At 41.5% G+C, this 15474-nt stretch overlaps 1 protein-coding gene across 1 annotated transcript; it reads left to right on the forward strand.

Moving 5' to 3' along the window:
- The first annotated feature begins 11624 nt into the window (after nucleotides 1–11624).
- Nucleotides 11625–12577, forward strand: ptf1a (pancreas associated transcription factor 1a). The gene is made up of 2 exons (XM_029525554.1): nucleotides 11625–12228; nucleotides 12375–12577. Exons 1-2 carry the CDS (start codon nucleotides 11625–11627, stop codon nucleotides 12575–12577), a joined length of 807 nt encoding a protein of 268 aa, XP_029381414.1.
- The last annotated feature ends 2897 nt before the right edge of the window (nucleotides 12578–15474 follow it).

A 15474-nucleotide genomic window follows, 5' to 3' on the forward strand; every position in this document is an offset into this window, starting at 1 on the left:
CACTTTGTGCCATCCCATTGTGACCCTGACAACACCAAAACAGATTTCAACTCTTTGGGTCAGCTTTAGACTTTACCCTTCCCTTACTCCCGTTACAACCATCACATTGGATCAGATCTACAGAAAACAGAATTAGAGTTGACCATCAGGTCTTCATCGGACAAATAACTACACTTCTACATATTCTAGCTGTTTTCAGTGTAATGTTTGGGTTTTATATTTATCACACTTTTGTTACTGCGTTTCAGCTTACCTTGTTCTTTTTTAATTTTTTTGACTGTTGTTAAGCATTTTTTTGTAACAGATGTTTACCAGGGGAAACATCTGTTTACCCATTTTTTATGCTTCCCCTGATAAACATCACAATGCTATGAACATAAGGAAATCTTCCTGCAGAAACACTGATTTATGAAAAATGGTTTGGCAGTGGGACAGACAATGGGATTGGGCCCTTTTCTCCATATTTACTGTGATCTCTCCTTCGTCCCCCTCCTCCTACTTTTTCTTGCATTTCGGGGGTGATTAGTCTTTACAGGGTACAATTAAACTTAAGCAATATTTAGGTGGAGTAAGTGTTCAGAGTTTTTCTGTGGAATGACCCTACCATCAGTGACTGCCAGACTGGATTAGATATGCAGTGAACGATCATTTACGTGGCGTCTCTCCAGCTGTGCAATCAAAATAAAAGATGTTCAGGTGCAGATTCTCACCTAAATGCCTAAATGAATAACTGTAATGGCAGATGATCAAGGTGCATGGAGAGGAAACACAACACTGGCACAGATAGTTTATTTTATTTGTGGACATGAGACCATCTTAATCTGCACTGCATCTTTTGCCAATAAACAGAAATAATAGGTATAATGCTGGTTATGATGATGTCTGAAATGTATTTTATATTGCTGTACCATAATGTGCAGCTTCCTACCTGTGAGAGAACAGAAGTACATTTAGATTCTGGTTAAGTTGATGGTCAGAAACCAAAAACTGATGTTGTTTTTGAGTTTGGTGTGTTCAGTTGACCACAGCAACTGATATGTAATTATGAATTTGATGTCAGAATATGAAAAATATGAAACGAGAAACTACAGTTTCACTGCTAAGTTAACAAAACAATGTTGTATAAATTACAAACAGACTGCGACCAAGAGAAAGTCCGCCTGTGCACCAAAAGCCCAAAGGTCATCTGTTATTTTTACCTTATAGTCAGGTTTTGCTGGTAGGCAAAATCTAGTGGTCATAGTAATGATGACAGGAGCAAAGGAAAAAGTTCAACGATGTAAGTTAGAGAGCAAAACAGTCCATGTCAGGAGAAGGTTGGGTTGGATCGCAGTTGATGCTGTTTCTGTTACCCATGATCGTTGGCCTCAAAATTAACCAGGTTGTTGTTGTTATAATCATGACAACAAAGATCACCAAACTTGAGGAAGTTTGCCATTTTTTTATTAAGCTTAACAAAGCCATGTTAGTACAGTAACCATGGTGACAGATGTAGATATGCCCCCTGTGGAACATGCCCCGTGTTGATTTTTGCAACCATGACAATCAAGCTTGAGTAAGTCAAGGGCTGTTGGGGGTTATTTGTGGTTCAGGGTGTGATTGGTTGAAATTGTTTACATTCTTGTTTTTTTTCAGCTGCACAGATCTGTAATCATTGCCATTGATGTCTCATAGTTAATGTTGGTCTATCAATTGTGTCTTTCCAGCGCTGACAAATTTAAAAAATCTGTGTAGATTTTCTTGAAATTTAACCAAGATTCATTTGCTTTCTTTTTGGTAACCAAACCATATGTTATTCTCATATCTCTGTGGTCAGCTGAGCTAACTTAACGCAAATAACGCTCTGAGTCAGTGAAAACTGTTTCAGCTGTCATGTGATGCTATCTATTGAGATGTCATCAGGTTAGAGGCGCCACGTCTGACTGGAGAGCTGATGTTTGGAAGATGTGGTTGTCTACTGAGGTGGGAAGGGTCTGACTCAGAGACACTTGAAATTGCACTATGGGAATTGTGGGATTGTAGGTCAGGATCTGGAAGCCTCTGCTGCTTTAGTCTGTCTCTGTACTGAAACCCGTCATTAAAAAGCACATCAGACTTTGATCTGGGTCTGGCCTCTTCTGAAGTGGAGATGTGTCCAGCAAACACACACAAAGGTCTGTCACTGCAGCTCTCCTCTGGACTCTGATCAGTGAACTAAAGTGCCATAAGACATTCCAGACACTTCTGGCTTTCATGCTGACCCACACCTGGTGTCAAAGACAACTCTTGTTTCAAGATGGTTTTCCTTATGTGTTGTTCAAGTGACATTTATACTGTTATTGCTTATACCAACATCTGTTTCTGACAACTTCTTGAAACTGCCATTCATTCCTTTTCCAGACCTACAATCTAGAAATCAAAGGAAGGCTACACAGGACTCTACAGATAGTGATAATGATGATGTAACTGATAAAAGTATTCTCTATTTATTTTCCTCTTTTGTAAAGGTTAATGTGTTTGTGTGTGTGTGTGTGTGTGTGTGTGTGCGCGTGTGTGTGTGTGTGTGTGTGTGTGTGTGTGTGTGTGTAATTTTGTACAGGATCTGAATACCTCTGTGTTCAAATGATGACAGTGACAATGACAGTGAGCCATATTCAACATGAATTACCCTTCTTATCCAGAGGAAAGGGCCATACAGATGCTTTTTTACCATTTACAGAGTTGTTTTTTTAGTGTTCCAGTAGCAAGCTTACGGTGTGTGTGTGTGTGTGTATGTGTTTGGGAGGAACACTGGAGCAGTAACAACATGAGACGTGTGAACTAGTAAACAGGAAGACCGGTTCACATTCGACCTGTACTTTTAGGCTTCTCACATGAAAAACTTGAAGAACACCAATAGTTTGTAGTTGCTGATGTCAAAACTGACAAATTTAAAAAAAGGAAAACAAGTAGGTATCTTCCTTCCTGCTTTTATTCAATGGAAGATCAAAGCTGCTCACAGCAACACTAAAGTTTAATACCACTTAATTTGAATTCTTTTTCTCTTGCATGTGCATGTGAGCTTTTACAAAATACTTTGAAATGCCAAAACAAAACTGTTAACTTGCTGTTAAAGCAATTATATTATATTGGATTATATTACATTACAATTCACAATTTCAAATAAAAACAGAATTGTTCTAATTTAGTTATTTATGCTTTATTTGCACAATCATAATTTAGAAAGAGCAAAAGATGTGGTTGACTATTTTATAGCATATTGCTATTCCAAATCAAATGCATTGTAACTCACAATATTTTTGCAATACATTTTAGCAAATTTGCATTTATGTATACAATTTTACAGTTTTGTTTTCAATGACTGAAGTTGTAATGCGATAACATCAAATCACTCTCATCACCAAACAAATTGTGCCATAAATGTAACTTCAAATGGATATCATTGGTTTTACCTAAATGTCGACCTATCTAATTGGTTTTTAGATAAGATTGTTTTTAAACAGTTCAGGCTGCAATAATTTTTTCAGATTTCATTTTTGAAGGAAATTAAAAAAATGCATTTAAATTTTATTTTATCATAGTTATACCTATTAGAATATGACTCATCTATCTTATTTCTTATCTCTAAAAAATACTTTAACCCTTGTGTAATGGGAACATGAACCTTTTAATTACACGTCAAACATGATGTACATGTACATGGAAAATGAAATAGGAATTTTGCATAAGGAGCTTATGCAGGCAGCTTTGGCCTTCCATCGAAAACAGCTCCGGGTGTAATGCTGCTGAAAATTCATGTCCAACAAATGGTGTGTGTGAGCTGACTTTGTGTGCTTTTTTTCCCTCAGGAAGAGATGGGAAATGTAGTCTATCAAATCAGGGTCTCCCAGACATGGTTGTCTGTTACTCATTTGTTGTCTGTCTGCGTGTGCATGAATGAGTTGTTAAAAATGTGTATGCGTTTCAAATGTATATATCACCATAGTGGAAGATGCACTCTCTCTTTGTGTGTGTATGTGTGTGTGTGTGTGCGTGTGCGTGCGTGAGGTCTCTTTAAAGTGCTTCCTGAGTCCTTGTTTCTTTGTTGGGCCTTTCCTCAGTACGGTCTAGTAGCCTCATAGACTCATTCTGTATATTAATTCTCCACTTGTACCTGCAATCAACCTCTTGTGTTTGTACAGACAATGGTTGAGGGTGTTTCATGATGCATGCAGACACTATATTAGTACTTATGAACCTATATCTAAGTTGAAAACATGTATTTGGTTTACTTATGCCTTATTTATTGATTTTTTTTAACTATGAGATTTGTTTAAAGTGGTCTGTCATGCTTTTCTGATCTTATGTTGTATTGCAAAGAGATGATTATATGTCCATTAATATTGATGAACCCATAATAAAATGACTTATCAACTCTTCTACCATGCTCATTCTCAAAACAAAACAAACAATAAAGAACAAATACCGAAACAATGGATCACACATTAAAGATGGTAAAATCTTTATGTCTTTTATCTTTTCATCTTTATGGTCACCAGTCCATCACAGGGCCAACACACAAGAACAAACAGAGACAAACAACCACTCACAGTCACATTCAGACCTATGGACAATTCAGTCACCAGTTAACCTAAACATGTGTGTCTTTGGACATCCCTGGCCAATTAACCGAACCCCCAACCTTCTTGTTGGGGGTTCGGTTGTATAGTGTTTTGATAGTGTTGCTCATTTGATAGTGTTGCTTCTTGTGATGCAACACTATCCACTATGCCGTCAGTGGGGGGCGAGTTGCAGCGTTAATCTGAATATGCTCTCCAATATGGCCACATGGTGGCGGCAGTGCATTGAGGATTAAATAAACGGTCTGTAGCAGGATTTATTTACTATGCCTCTGTCAGACAGAAACGTGAGGCGATTAAAGCCTGCATTTATCTAAACACAAAATTTATCGTGATCGAAATCTCATGATTGAGATTACAATTTGTAAAAAGTCTCACCAGGAACTATTAAATATAATAACTATTGATTAATAAACATTTGCACATAGCCTATTTATGTCACAGTTCAGCCTCCAGCTACTTTAATATCTGCTCTTTGTAATGTTTGATTGCCTTCAAAATAATTTCCCCAGCTTTCACAGATTGTTGTAACATTTTCATGATATCCATTCCTGTGACACTGCCATACTGATGAAGCACCAGACATTGTGCCCTCATACCCACAATGCAAATGGATCACCAATAGCTGTATCAAAGATTATTTTCGTTTCCAGACATTAAAATCAAGTCTTTAAACTTCTCTCAGGTTTGTTACAACATCTGGAAACACCTGTGAAAGGACTGACAGAGCTGTCAACATGTCACAAAACTGACCATCTGGTAGAATCTGAGTCCCCATACCTGGCTGATGGACAGAGACCACCTCCAAGTGAGACCACAGACTTTACCTTTCCCTCCAAACAGCACACTTAGGATCCAAGACTGGATGAAATGGAAGACATCTTGGATGATCAGAATCTAGACAAGATTTATTACTTGGAAAAAGCAATCAATGACTCTTGATCATACTTAAGGACCATAAGGCCAGTCAATAACTCTTACAACCCGCATTACTTACTTGATACCATTGAAGGATCTCCAGAAGTCACTGTCTGACACCTGGGAGCCAGTCAAGGACCCTTGCAAGCTCCCTAGAGGTCCACAATTTTCCTAAACATTTTTAACAATCCTTTATCGGTGTGTCCACATTTGCATGCAGGACTTTTCCCAGAGCCTGATCTGGTAGCTCTGACAGACAAGCAAAGAAACACTGCAGCAGAGCAGTTCCTGCAGGACGCTCAGCAATCTCTGCTAATCTGTTTCAATCCTCTCTGTAGCCATCAACAGCCCCTGGGCAGAGCTAGACTCTCTCCAGTCTCCTCACATATTAGCCTGCTTCTTAGTCTGGAGCCAACAGATTAATGCCCAAATCAGCAGATGAATCAATTACCCCTTAATTGACCCGTTCATGCGTTATCATGGATTTCTGAGGATTATAACACTAACTCTGGTTGTGTTTAGGGGAAAGGAAATGGGAGGAGTTTTTAAAGTATCATCATAACCTTGTATTTGTTGTGATTTTAAAGAGAAGGAATAGTGATCATGACACAAAAAGCTGCCTGGACCTGTGAGTGGGAACGTCATTTAAAAAGTTCTTTGTTGTGACCGGCTCAGAAAACAGTAATAAATTACGTCTTTATATCCATAATTATGTTTTGTTCCCAGGCAATATCTAGGAGTCATAGTAAGTATGACTGGAGCAAAGGGAAAAATGGCATTGATAGAATACATAGAGTCAGAAAACAGGGGCTGGGATTATATAGCATAAATTCTGAATTAGAGGGTTAGTTCTGCTATCTCAGGTTTGTTCAAGAAAATGTTAAATGTTTGTTCCTGATAGTATCTTGTTAGCCCAAGATAAGGGCATAGAAGATCTTTGTGAGTATGAACTCATCTTGATGGGCACACTCGGAGTGATGAGATAGAGCCAACAGTCAGTGTTCAGTTGGTGTGGAAGTGTACATTCAAGAGATACAAGGTAGGCAGATGAAACTGTCCCTGTGTGCACTGCAACCAGAGATACCCTGAAAAACATGTAAACTGCATGCAGTCCAAAAGTATACTGTTAAAGGTCCACACGTTTTAAAGGTAGACCTCCATGTGGGCTTTGATTATAATTCAGTCCTACATTAATCCTGTGTATGTCAGAGTGCTCTGTTCTCGAGATGTTAATCATATAGAAGATACGAAGAGATGGTTGCATCAGATTATAGTGAGTCTCTAATTTTCATCTGTAGTCCAATATAAAAATGATGCAGGCACATATAACTATGCTGGTACAAAAACCTAATGATACAGGATGAATCAAACGAACATGAAATGAAATGAACATAACAAAAACACATTGTAAACAATTATTCCAATTAACCCATATATATATACTATTTATATAAAATACCCATAAAATACAATAACCATATTAAAGATACTGAAATGTTTCTTCATGGATTGGAAATTGGTGAAAAGTCATGATATGGTCACTGCTAACAAACTTTGTTATTTAAAATCCAAGTTTTAACCCTTCAAGGAAAACGATTTACATTTGTATTACCTTTCATTGTCAGGAAACTTAGAAATACTCTGCAACTCTGCAATAGATTTGTAGGAAAGGGCTAATTGAGGCAAAAGTAGAGCTTCACTTTGGCGCATGATAGTCACATCTAAAGACTGACATGGCTGAGCTAGTTTATTGATCAGCAACTATTCTCATTTCTTACAGGCTGCATTATTGATTATCTGTATTAAAGGAATATCAGACTAGCTCACAGGCTTCAAAAACTGAGCCTTAAAAACAGCTATCAAGATGTGATGTCACAACAAAGTAATCATCACCTTCAGCCAACCCCTCTCATCCAACCTTGTAGGATTTTATTTATCTGAGTCTTGACCTGAAAACCTGTGTTTTTATTGGGTCACTCAGAAAACATTGAGCCAATTAGAAGACAGGCTCCTTGTCTTCTGATTGGCTGACGGACCTTTTGTTAACAGGGCTCCAGAGAGAAACCTGCTGTGCACCCAGCGGCTCTGAGGTTGTTAGTACCTTGGCCTGCTGGGACACTGATGTCACAAAGAAGCGGAGGATTTTCCTCATCCTCCAGAGGATTTCATGTGTTTCAGCCTACAGAGTGAGCTCCGTCCTCGTGCCTGTTCTCTCACTGCCTCATCTGCATGTGTTGGAATTCCCAGGCTTCCCTAGTGCTAAGGCAGCAACATGTGCATTGACATCCTGTGACCTGCTTTTGCCACTATTTGGTTTTGTGTGTTTATCTGTGTGTGTGCCTATGGGTGCATTTATGTTCAGTTCACAGGTGTGTAGAGGTAATGGCGGTATTCCTGGTCTCAGGCAGTTTGCTGTTCCAGTCAAAGTCCATCAGTTATCAGTACCCTACCATAATACCCCCTTCCTTTATCTTTGTCATTAGGCTGCTGGGGACCCAGCAAAACCACAGGAGATGTCCTCTGAAGGAAAGACAGTCAAACAGCTCAGAAGCACCCTTGTGTGTGTGTGTTTGTCTCTGAATCTCTCTTGTCATTAGCGTTAGGGTTATTTGCACAGACTGCTTACTCTACTCAACACTCTATCAATCTGGCCATCCTGTCACACAGTCTGCTGGTGCTGTGTGTGTCTTGGAATGTGTTTTTTTTGTTTTTTTTTATAGAACATTTTCCCAATGAACTGTCAAACTAATTGAACTGAAATAAATAATCATCAGAAAATGATACTGATAAAAAAATGTGGTATATCATAATATAGTATACTATATTATTATACTATAATAAAATAAAACCTTTATTTAGAACAGCTCTTGATTCTACACTTTGAATGCATCCTTGGACTGCAGGCTTTGACTGCAGCTTCTTCCTTCAAATGACCAACAAGCAAAGGTTATGTTGGAGCTGAAGAAACAACTAATCATGTTGTTAAATTACTTCTTAGCAAATCCCTTTAATTTGTTGTAGTCATCCAGATGGATAATCCTCCTGTGAGAGATTACAGGGATTAACACTGAGGGGGGGATTATCTGCAACTCTAATTCCACACATTCTGTCTGCTTTCCTTCACTTTCAGGACTTCCTCGTACTCTCCTGACAGGGGAGCTGCTCAGAGGCATGATGGGGAGTCAGAGGAAACCCCTAACCTCTTGGTGATTATCCAAGAAACTAATGATAAAAATGTGATAACAGTATTAACTGTAAGCATTTCATATGGGAACAGAAGAAAGGAAATCATTCACATTATATTGTTAAAAGCCAATACATGTAAATAAATATGTATGTATTGGCTTTTAACAATATATTATATATAATAATTATTGTTGTTGTTGATGTTGTTATTATTATTTTGGATGCAAATTGTATGTATGTAACATACATACATCTGTATGTATATATTTCTTGAAGGAATGTGTGTCAGATTTTCTAAAATATCAACATATGGTCTTAAAATGGATTTTATGTAAAGTGTCTATAATATATACATGTATGGGCTGGACATGAGAATAATAAAAGTGATAATATGAAATATAATGTATAACAGAGCAGAGTAGGTTCTTTTTATTTTTATTAAATGTTCAATAGTTATGGAGATGATTGTAATATATTGACTGATCTTTTATTTTTAAGGTTGACTTTAAGGCATCAGGACACTGCAATGACTTAATGAATGATTGAATTAGTGAATAAAGCAGTAAGTAAATGAGAGAGGCAACTCAATATCCCTTCAAACAGCTCATGGATCTTGTGTCTATTATTTGATCATATTTCCTGTTATTTTATATAATTTATTTTTTAATTAATAAATTTTTATATAATTTATATCGTTTTACATTTGCATATATTTATATCAGACCCCCCTTCAGCCCATCGTGCAGCACCACCCTGGGGGGGGGGGGGGGGGGGGTGACAGCAGTGTCCAGCCTGCTGCATGCTGCAGACCGAGAGGCAGCATGGGAACACGAACACTTGGTGTGCTCGCGCAGGTCGGCCCGTTCATCAATGAGAAGGCGTGGAGTGCGCGGTCACGGTACGTTAAAAACCTGCATGGTTTGAATTATCATCTGGTTTACACCAAAGTGAGGGAGGGACACAAACACACACAAAATGGTTCAATGGGCCATCAGACCCTTCTCACCCCTGTCACTGCTGCAGGCATCCGGAACCTGCTCTGTTCTCACCTGGGCAGTTTCCATGGAGACGGCAGACGAGGGGCACGTGACACAGCAAGGTTCAGGAATATAGACTTTATTATGTAACTGACACAGTCAGTAAATTTAATTGATGAATTTCATGTCGGTATTTATGAACAGCTCATATTGTTAATATGAATTATGAATATTAATATTAATAATGAATAATAATAATTCACCTCTGGCTGTGACGGAGTCATTTCTGCCAGTTTATTATCTGAACATGCTTTTTAAACGGTTTCATGGTGATCGGTCACCTAATGAAGCGCAGGTAGGAGGAGCAGTCCTCGGTGTTCTAGTGAAGCTGAAGTCGGCTGAGTCGGTCTTGCAGCCGGGTCCTGTCAGTGTTTGGTGTTGTGTTGTTGCTGCGTCCAGCACCTGTGCGTGCATTGTGTGTCTGTTGTGAGGCGACTACGACTTCATTATTTCGACAGCAACACAAAACTCATTTATAACGCGACGTGTTGCATTGAGTGGCGATGGGGACGCAAGTGGTCTTCTTCCCACGGCCGCGGCCCGTGTTGCAGCTTTATACCTCCCCAGCCATTTCCCCCCGCGCGCGCGCGGTGCGCGAACACGTGGGACGCCCTGCAAAGGCTCCATTCTGTGTGAAGAACAAAGTGAGCCCCACAACCACCCCCTCACTCAATGGGCTGAATAGATGCGTACTTACAGAGGCAGACCGGTGGGCAGGCTGCTCTCGGTGTACCGGGGAGCGTTAATTTGTCGCTCGAGGTGTCAGAGGGACGCGCGCCCCGGGGCCCACCACTGTGCTTTTATTTGTCAACCAGTTCTCCCAGTCAAAACCGCACTGGCTGGCACAAGTGGCCCATGGCCACTCTACTGGTGCAAGTATTTACGGCGGCGGCGCTAGCCCACTTACCGCTGAATAAATGACTGCGGTGCATCGAGAGGCATCATGTCTGTGTGGCTCTATGTGTCAGACAGGAATCTGCTCACTGCAGATTCTCCGCCTTTGATAAAAACAAGGGCAGAAGCTGAAGGTCCAGGGCAGAAGCTGAAGGCTGCAGCAGCACTGTTGGACCTGCTGCTCTCATCATTATTATCATGAATCAGATTATGGGGAAAGTGTCATCAGCACTCATTGAAACATTTCGATTTTACACTTTATGATAGTCTTTATGGACTACTACTTTATAGACTACGTTCAGATAAAATTAAAAATGAATAAAAAGAGGACTAAAATATCATTATGAAATAATAAAAACATGTGGATTATTATTATTCATCCATTCATTCATCTTTTACCGCTTATCCGTTTCCGGGTTGCCGGGATATGTTTATAATATAATTATTATTATTATTATTATTACTGATGTTGTTCTTGTAGTAGGTGCAAATGTTCCTCCAATTTATCTCGTTTCTTTAATAAGGAATTTTCAGAGAAAACCCGGAGGCAGCTGGGTAATGTGACACAGAAATAAAAAATGAAGTAAATATTTCTTGTGTTTTATCGGTGAAGAAATGAATTTGCCCTGGCTTAAATGTTAACAGGCTGACCTGTTTCCTCGTATAGTGGGGCTAAACGGAACGATCATGTGTAAACATGTCGGTCTGCTGCAGGGCAGCAGCCGGTGTCAGAGCACAGTTGAGATGTCACGGCGGAGAACAGGGGGGCGTGGCGTCTGTGGGTTAATCTCGAGGTGCGCCTCGCGGACAGAGTTGTGATTGGTTGGCCCTCCTGGCAAACGGCACGCGACTATGGATGTCGCTATAAAGAACCCTCGCGTGCCGGTTCTCAAACTAAACTAAATGTTGAGCGCGAGCAGCAAACACAGAAACACACAGAGCCAATAAAGAAGGAACAACCGGTCATTGTTGGCGCAACAACAGGACAGATATGGACTCTGTGTTGGACCCGTTCTCCGGTCTCGACTCTTTCTCCTCCCCTCCCTACTTCGACGATGACGAGTTTTTCACCGACCATTCCTCGAGGGACGGACACTTGGACACTGACGACTTTCTGGATGAGGACGTGGACTTCCTCTCCAGCCACTTCCCAGACTATTACAGCAAAGACGGCGACGGCAGAGCGGCGCCGCACGAAGGAGACTACGACATCGGCAACCTGTCCTTCTCCTCCTCATCCTCCACCTTCTCCTACGGCTGCGCCGACAGCACGCCAGACCTGTCCCCGCAGACGGGCCATCTGAAGCGCAGGAGGCGAATGAGGTCCGAGATGGAGATGCAGCAGCTGAGACAGGCGGCCAACGTGCGGGAACGGCGGAGGATGCAGTCCATCAACGACGCGTTCGAGGGGCTGCGCTCCCACATCCCGACCCTGCCCTACGAGAAGAGGCTGTCCAAGGTGGACACACTGCGGCTGGCCATCGGCTACATCAACTTCCTCGCCGAGCTCGTGCAGTCTGACCTGCCTATAAGAAACAACAACAGCGAGATGCACGTGCAACCCAAGAAGGTCATTATCTGCCACAGAGGAACAAGTAGGTCCAGCTCAGATCATTCCTCCACATCCATGCTGCAGCCCTGCAGAGGTCGGGTCCACCAAGCACCCTTGGCTTTATCATTTTCTAGGCATCTGCTGAAGACAATTTAAATATTTATTTTCCTGCTCCTCTTCCCTCCTCAGGGTCTCCCTCTCCCAGTGACCCGGACTACGGCCTGCCCCCGCTGGCCGGACACTCTCTGTCCTGGTCCGATGAGAAACAGCTCCGGGAGCAGAATATCATCCGCACTGCCAAAGTCTGGACTCCAGAGGACCCCCGCAAACTGCACAACAAAGCGGGCCTCACGGACATTGAAAACGAGCCTCCTTTCGGCCTCGTGGCCTGAAGAGTAGCCCGCAGTCCCCCCCCAGACCCGTCCTGTAGGACGCACAATGTGAAGATCGTGATGCGGACCAAGTTACTGCGTGTTCATGTGCATTTCGAGTCGCACTGTAAAACTTCGAACACCACGTGAACTGACGTGTCGTTTTCAATGTTGTAAATAGTTTTATCATGTTGATAATTTTATTTTTTGGTAATTCAGGCAACTGGCAATCATGTATTTATTTTTTCATAAGTTATAATATATGTTTTAATTTAATTACGAGAGAAAATATTTTTATATTCTTGTACAATAATTTCTATTTATATAGAATATGAGAATTAAATCACCTCAAGCAACTTCGTGTTTACTTTATGTCTTTTTTGTCTCCACCTATTGACTGCTGTTTTTCTTAGTCTTAACCCGAGGGCGTAAGCAACTTCCACATGTGACTGAAAGCTCCCGTTCCTCTCAGCCAAAAATGTTTTTAAATCACATCTATATATATTTAATGCTACTTTCATAATTCATCTTAATTGCGTGTATTAAAAATACAAAAAATAAAACAAACCTAAAAAATTCACATAACCAATATAAATAATAAACAATAATATAATAATAAATAATACACATAACACATTAACCGAATTGAGAAGTATATTAAGATAGATACATGTGTATGTGTGTGTGCGGGTGAAAGGTTTTTCTGGAACTATTGAGATCTTTCTACAGTGTCTTGTGACGCAGATGAGTCCAATGAGTGAACTGACTCGTCGCTCATCAAGTGATCAGGCCAAAAATTCCAAAATGAAACATGAACCTTCACTTTGACATGCTGTAAAACACGAGTAGCAGCATCAGGTGTGACCTCCAGACAGACTGCAATAGTGTGCATGAGAAAGAATGAGAGAGGAAGCTGGGAGTTAACTTTCTAATCAAGCCCAATATTTTGACAGGAATATGTAAATGAAATGCTAATGAGGAGCTGAAGGTGTTTGGAGCGCGGAGGCCTGCAGCAGGATGGTGGGAAGGCTGTTGAATGCCGCTCTGTGCTGCCAGGTGCTGCAGGGGCAGATTTTCCCGTGGTATGTGTCCCTGCAGCCTCCGCTGCGGCCGCCCCCACGCCACGGACACCGCCGCATATATGAACCATGATGGACCCAGAGGCTGCAAACACAAGGCTGGAGCGACGCGGATAAGACTGAGAGTTTGGATTAAAGCCCGTAGCACCAGGTGGGTTCTGGTCCGGATTCTTTCAGATCATCCTCATGTTGTCAGTGTTCAGGAAGCTCTCGCTCCTCCGGCTCTCCGTGTCCTCTGAGCTCGCTTCTCAGGAGCATGTAATCCTATTACAGTCATTAGAAAGTCAAATTGTTAGCGAGTCAGTGCTGCTCAACTTCAGTGAGCTGGGGTTAAAACTGTGGTAGCTTTGTGGAGTCTCGCACCTTCTTGCTTTTGTGTGCTTGATGGTTTTCAGGGATCGGGCCGCTCCGCGCCTCTCCGCTGCCTTTGGTGAGGTCGCAGCCAAGCGGAAGGGACAGGTTGAAATATTCCCGACTATCTTGTTACAGGGCTCCGGTCTTGGCACGGTTTAATAGGATGCGTGACAGGTTTTATTTCCTTTCGCTCTTGGCGGGAGAGGACGTCAAGCGCTAATTTGGTTGAGAAAGGCCTTATTCACCACAGACACACTCTCATACCGACAGGCTGCCGCACGGCTCCAAGCACACTGTCTGACACGATTCTGACAGTGAAATAATATGAGAATTTGATAAATTAATACAGATTCTTCTTAAAGTTCATTGCATCAGACCTAATTCTGATTCTTTTCTGACTGTATTTGTTTATTCATTTATATAGTCTGAAAAAAAAAATCGTCAGAAGCAACAGCCTCGAATGACACATCATCTTAATTTCGAAATAACTATGTCGTACGTTTGCTCTCAGATTTCAGTTTGACTTTGGGAAGTACTGATTGATCATTTTAATTCTATCGATTTGGAAAAATCTTTTGATGTTTTTATTTATTTATTTTTATTACATTCCGTTTACAAATAAATTGTAAATTATAAAGAGAATTTCAAGAGAAGAATTATGATAAACAGCATGAAAGTAAGAGATTGGCATCATCAAAAATGCCCCTGCTGCACGTGGAGCTGCACTGATATTTATCCAGAGACACCAGGAAGTTTGAGATGATTCCGAGGAGGAAGGTTTTTCTCTCTGATCGCTGATCTTTGATTATTGGTGAGATATGTGATCGTTAAAACATTTAAGCATGAATTCGATTATTAACAACAACCCTTTGATTAATATTTTCAGTCTAATGATGTTATATGGAACAGGGATGTGAAGCAGCAGTCTCTCAAACAGACACAGCAGAGACTCGGTGCTGACGACTTTGGTGTGTCATTGAGTCAGCAGCTGCTGCTCGTTGGTTCAGTCACAGCTGACGATCATCTGATGTCTTCGCACTGGCCAAGTGCAGGTGTTGACGCTTTTACGCACCGGGGGATTTGACCGCGGGACCCGGTGGTCCCTGTACCCAAATGAAGGGGATTCGAAAGAGAGGGGGACTCGGTGAAGGTGTGAAGCTCTGACTAAGGTGGTAGGAACAGCGCTTTGCTTTCATTGCACATCAGTCGGCTTGACGCACAGGTTCCCTCAGCACCAACTCCTCTAACCCCCGCCTCTCTCCGTGCAGCCTGGTACCAGCCGCCCGGTCCACATGCCCAGTTCCATCGGCTGATGCGGGGCCGGAGGGCCGCTGGTGGGCAACAGGTGTCTGCTGAGTCAGGCTGACAGAGCAGGAAGCCGTGCGCTCTTTTCTTTCCCGTGTGACCTTCCAGTCTAAATGACATCTTTATGAGCGCTTCCCCGTCCCGCTGGAGCAGCTCGGTCTGCACCCCGGTCCCGGAGAT

The sequence above is a fragment of the Echeneis naucrates genome, chromosome 17 (genome assembly GCF_900963305.1).
Source record: "Echeneis naucrates chromosome 17, fEcheNa1.1, whole genome shotgun sequence".
NCBI classification, from domain to species: domain Eukaryota; kingdom Metazoa; phylum Chordata; class Actinopteri; order Carangiformes; family Echeneidae; genus Echeneis; species Echeneis naucrates.

Coding starts and splice junctions, on each gene's coding strand:
- ptf1a (XM_029525554.1), top strand. CDS start 11,625: ATGGACTCTGTGTTGGACCCGTTCTCCGGTCTCGACTCTTTCTCCTCC. Junction 12,229..12,374: donor TATCTGCCACAGAGGAACAA/GTAGGTCCAGCT, acceptor TTCCCTCCTCAG/GGTCTCCCTCTCCCAGTGAC.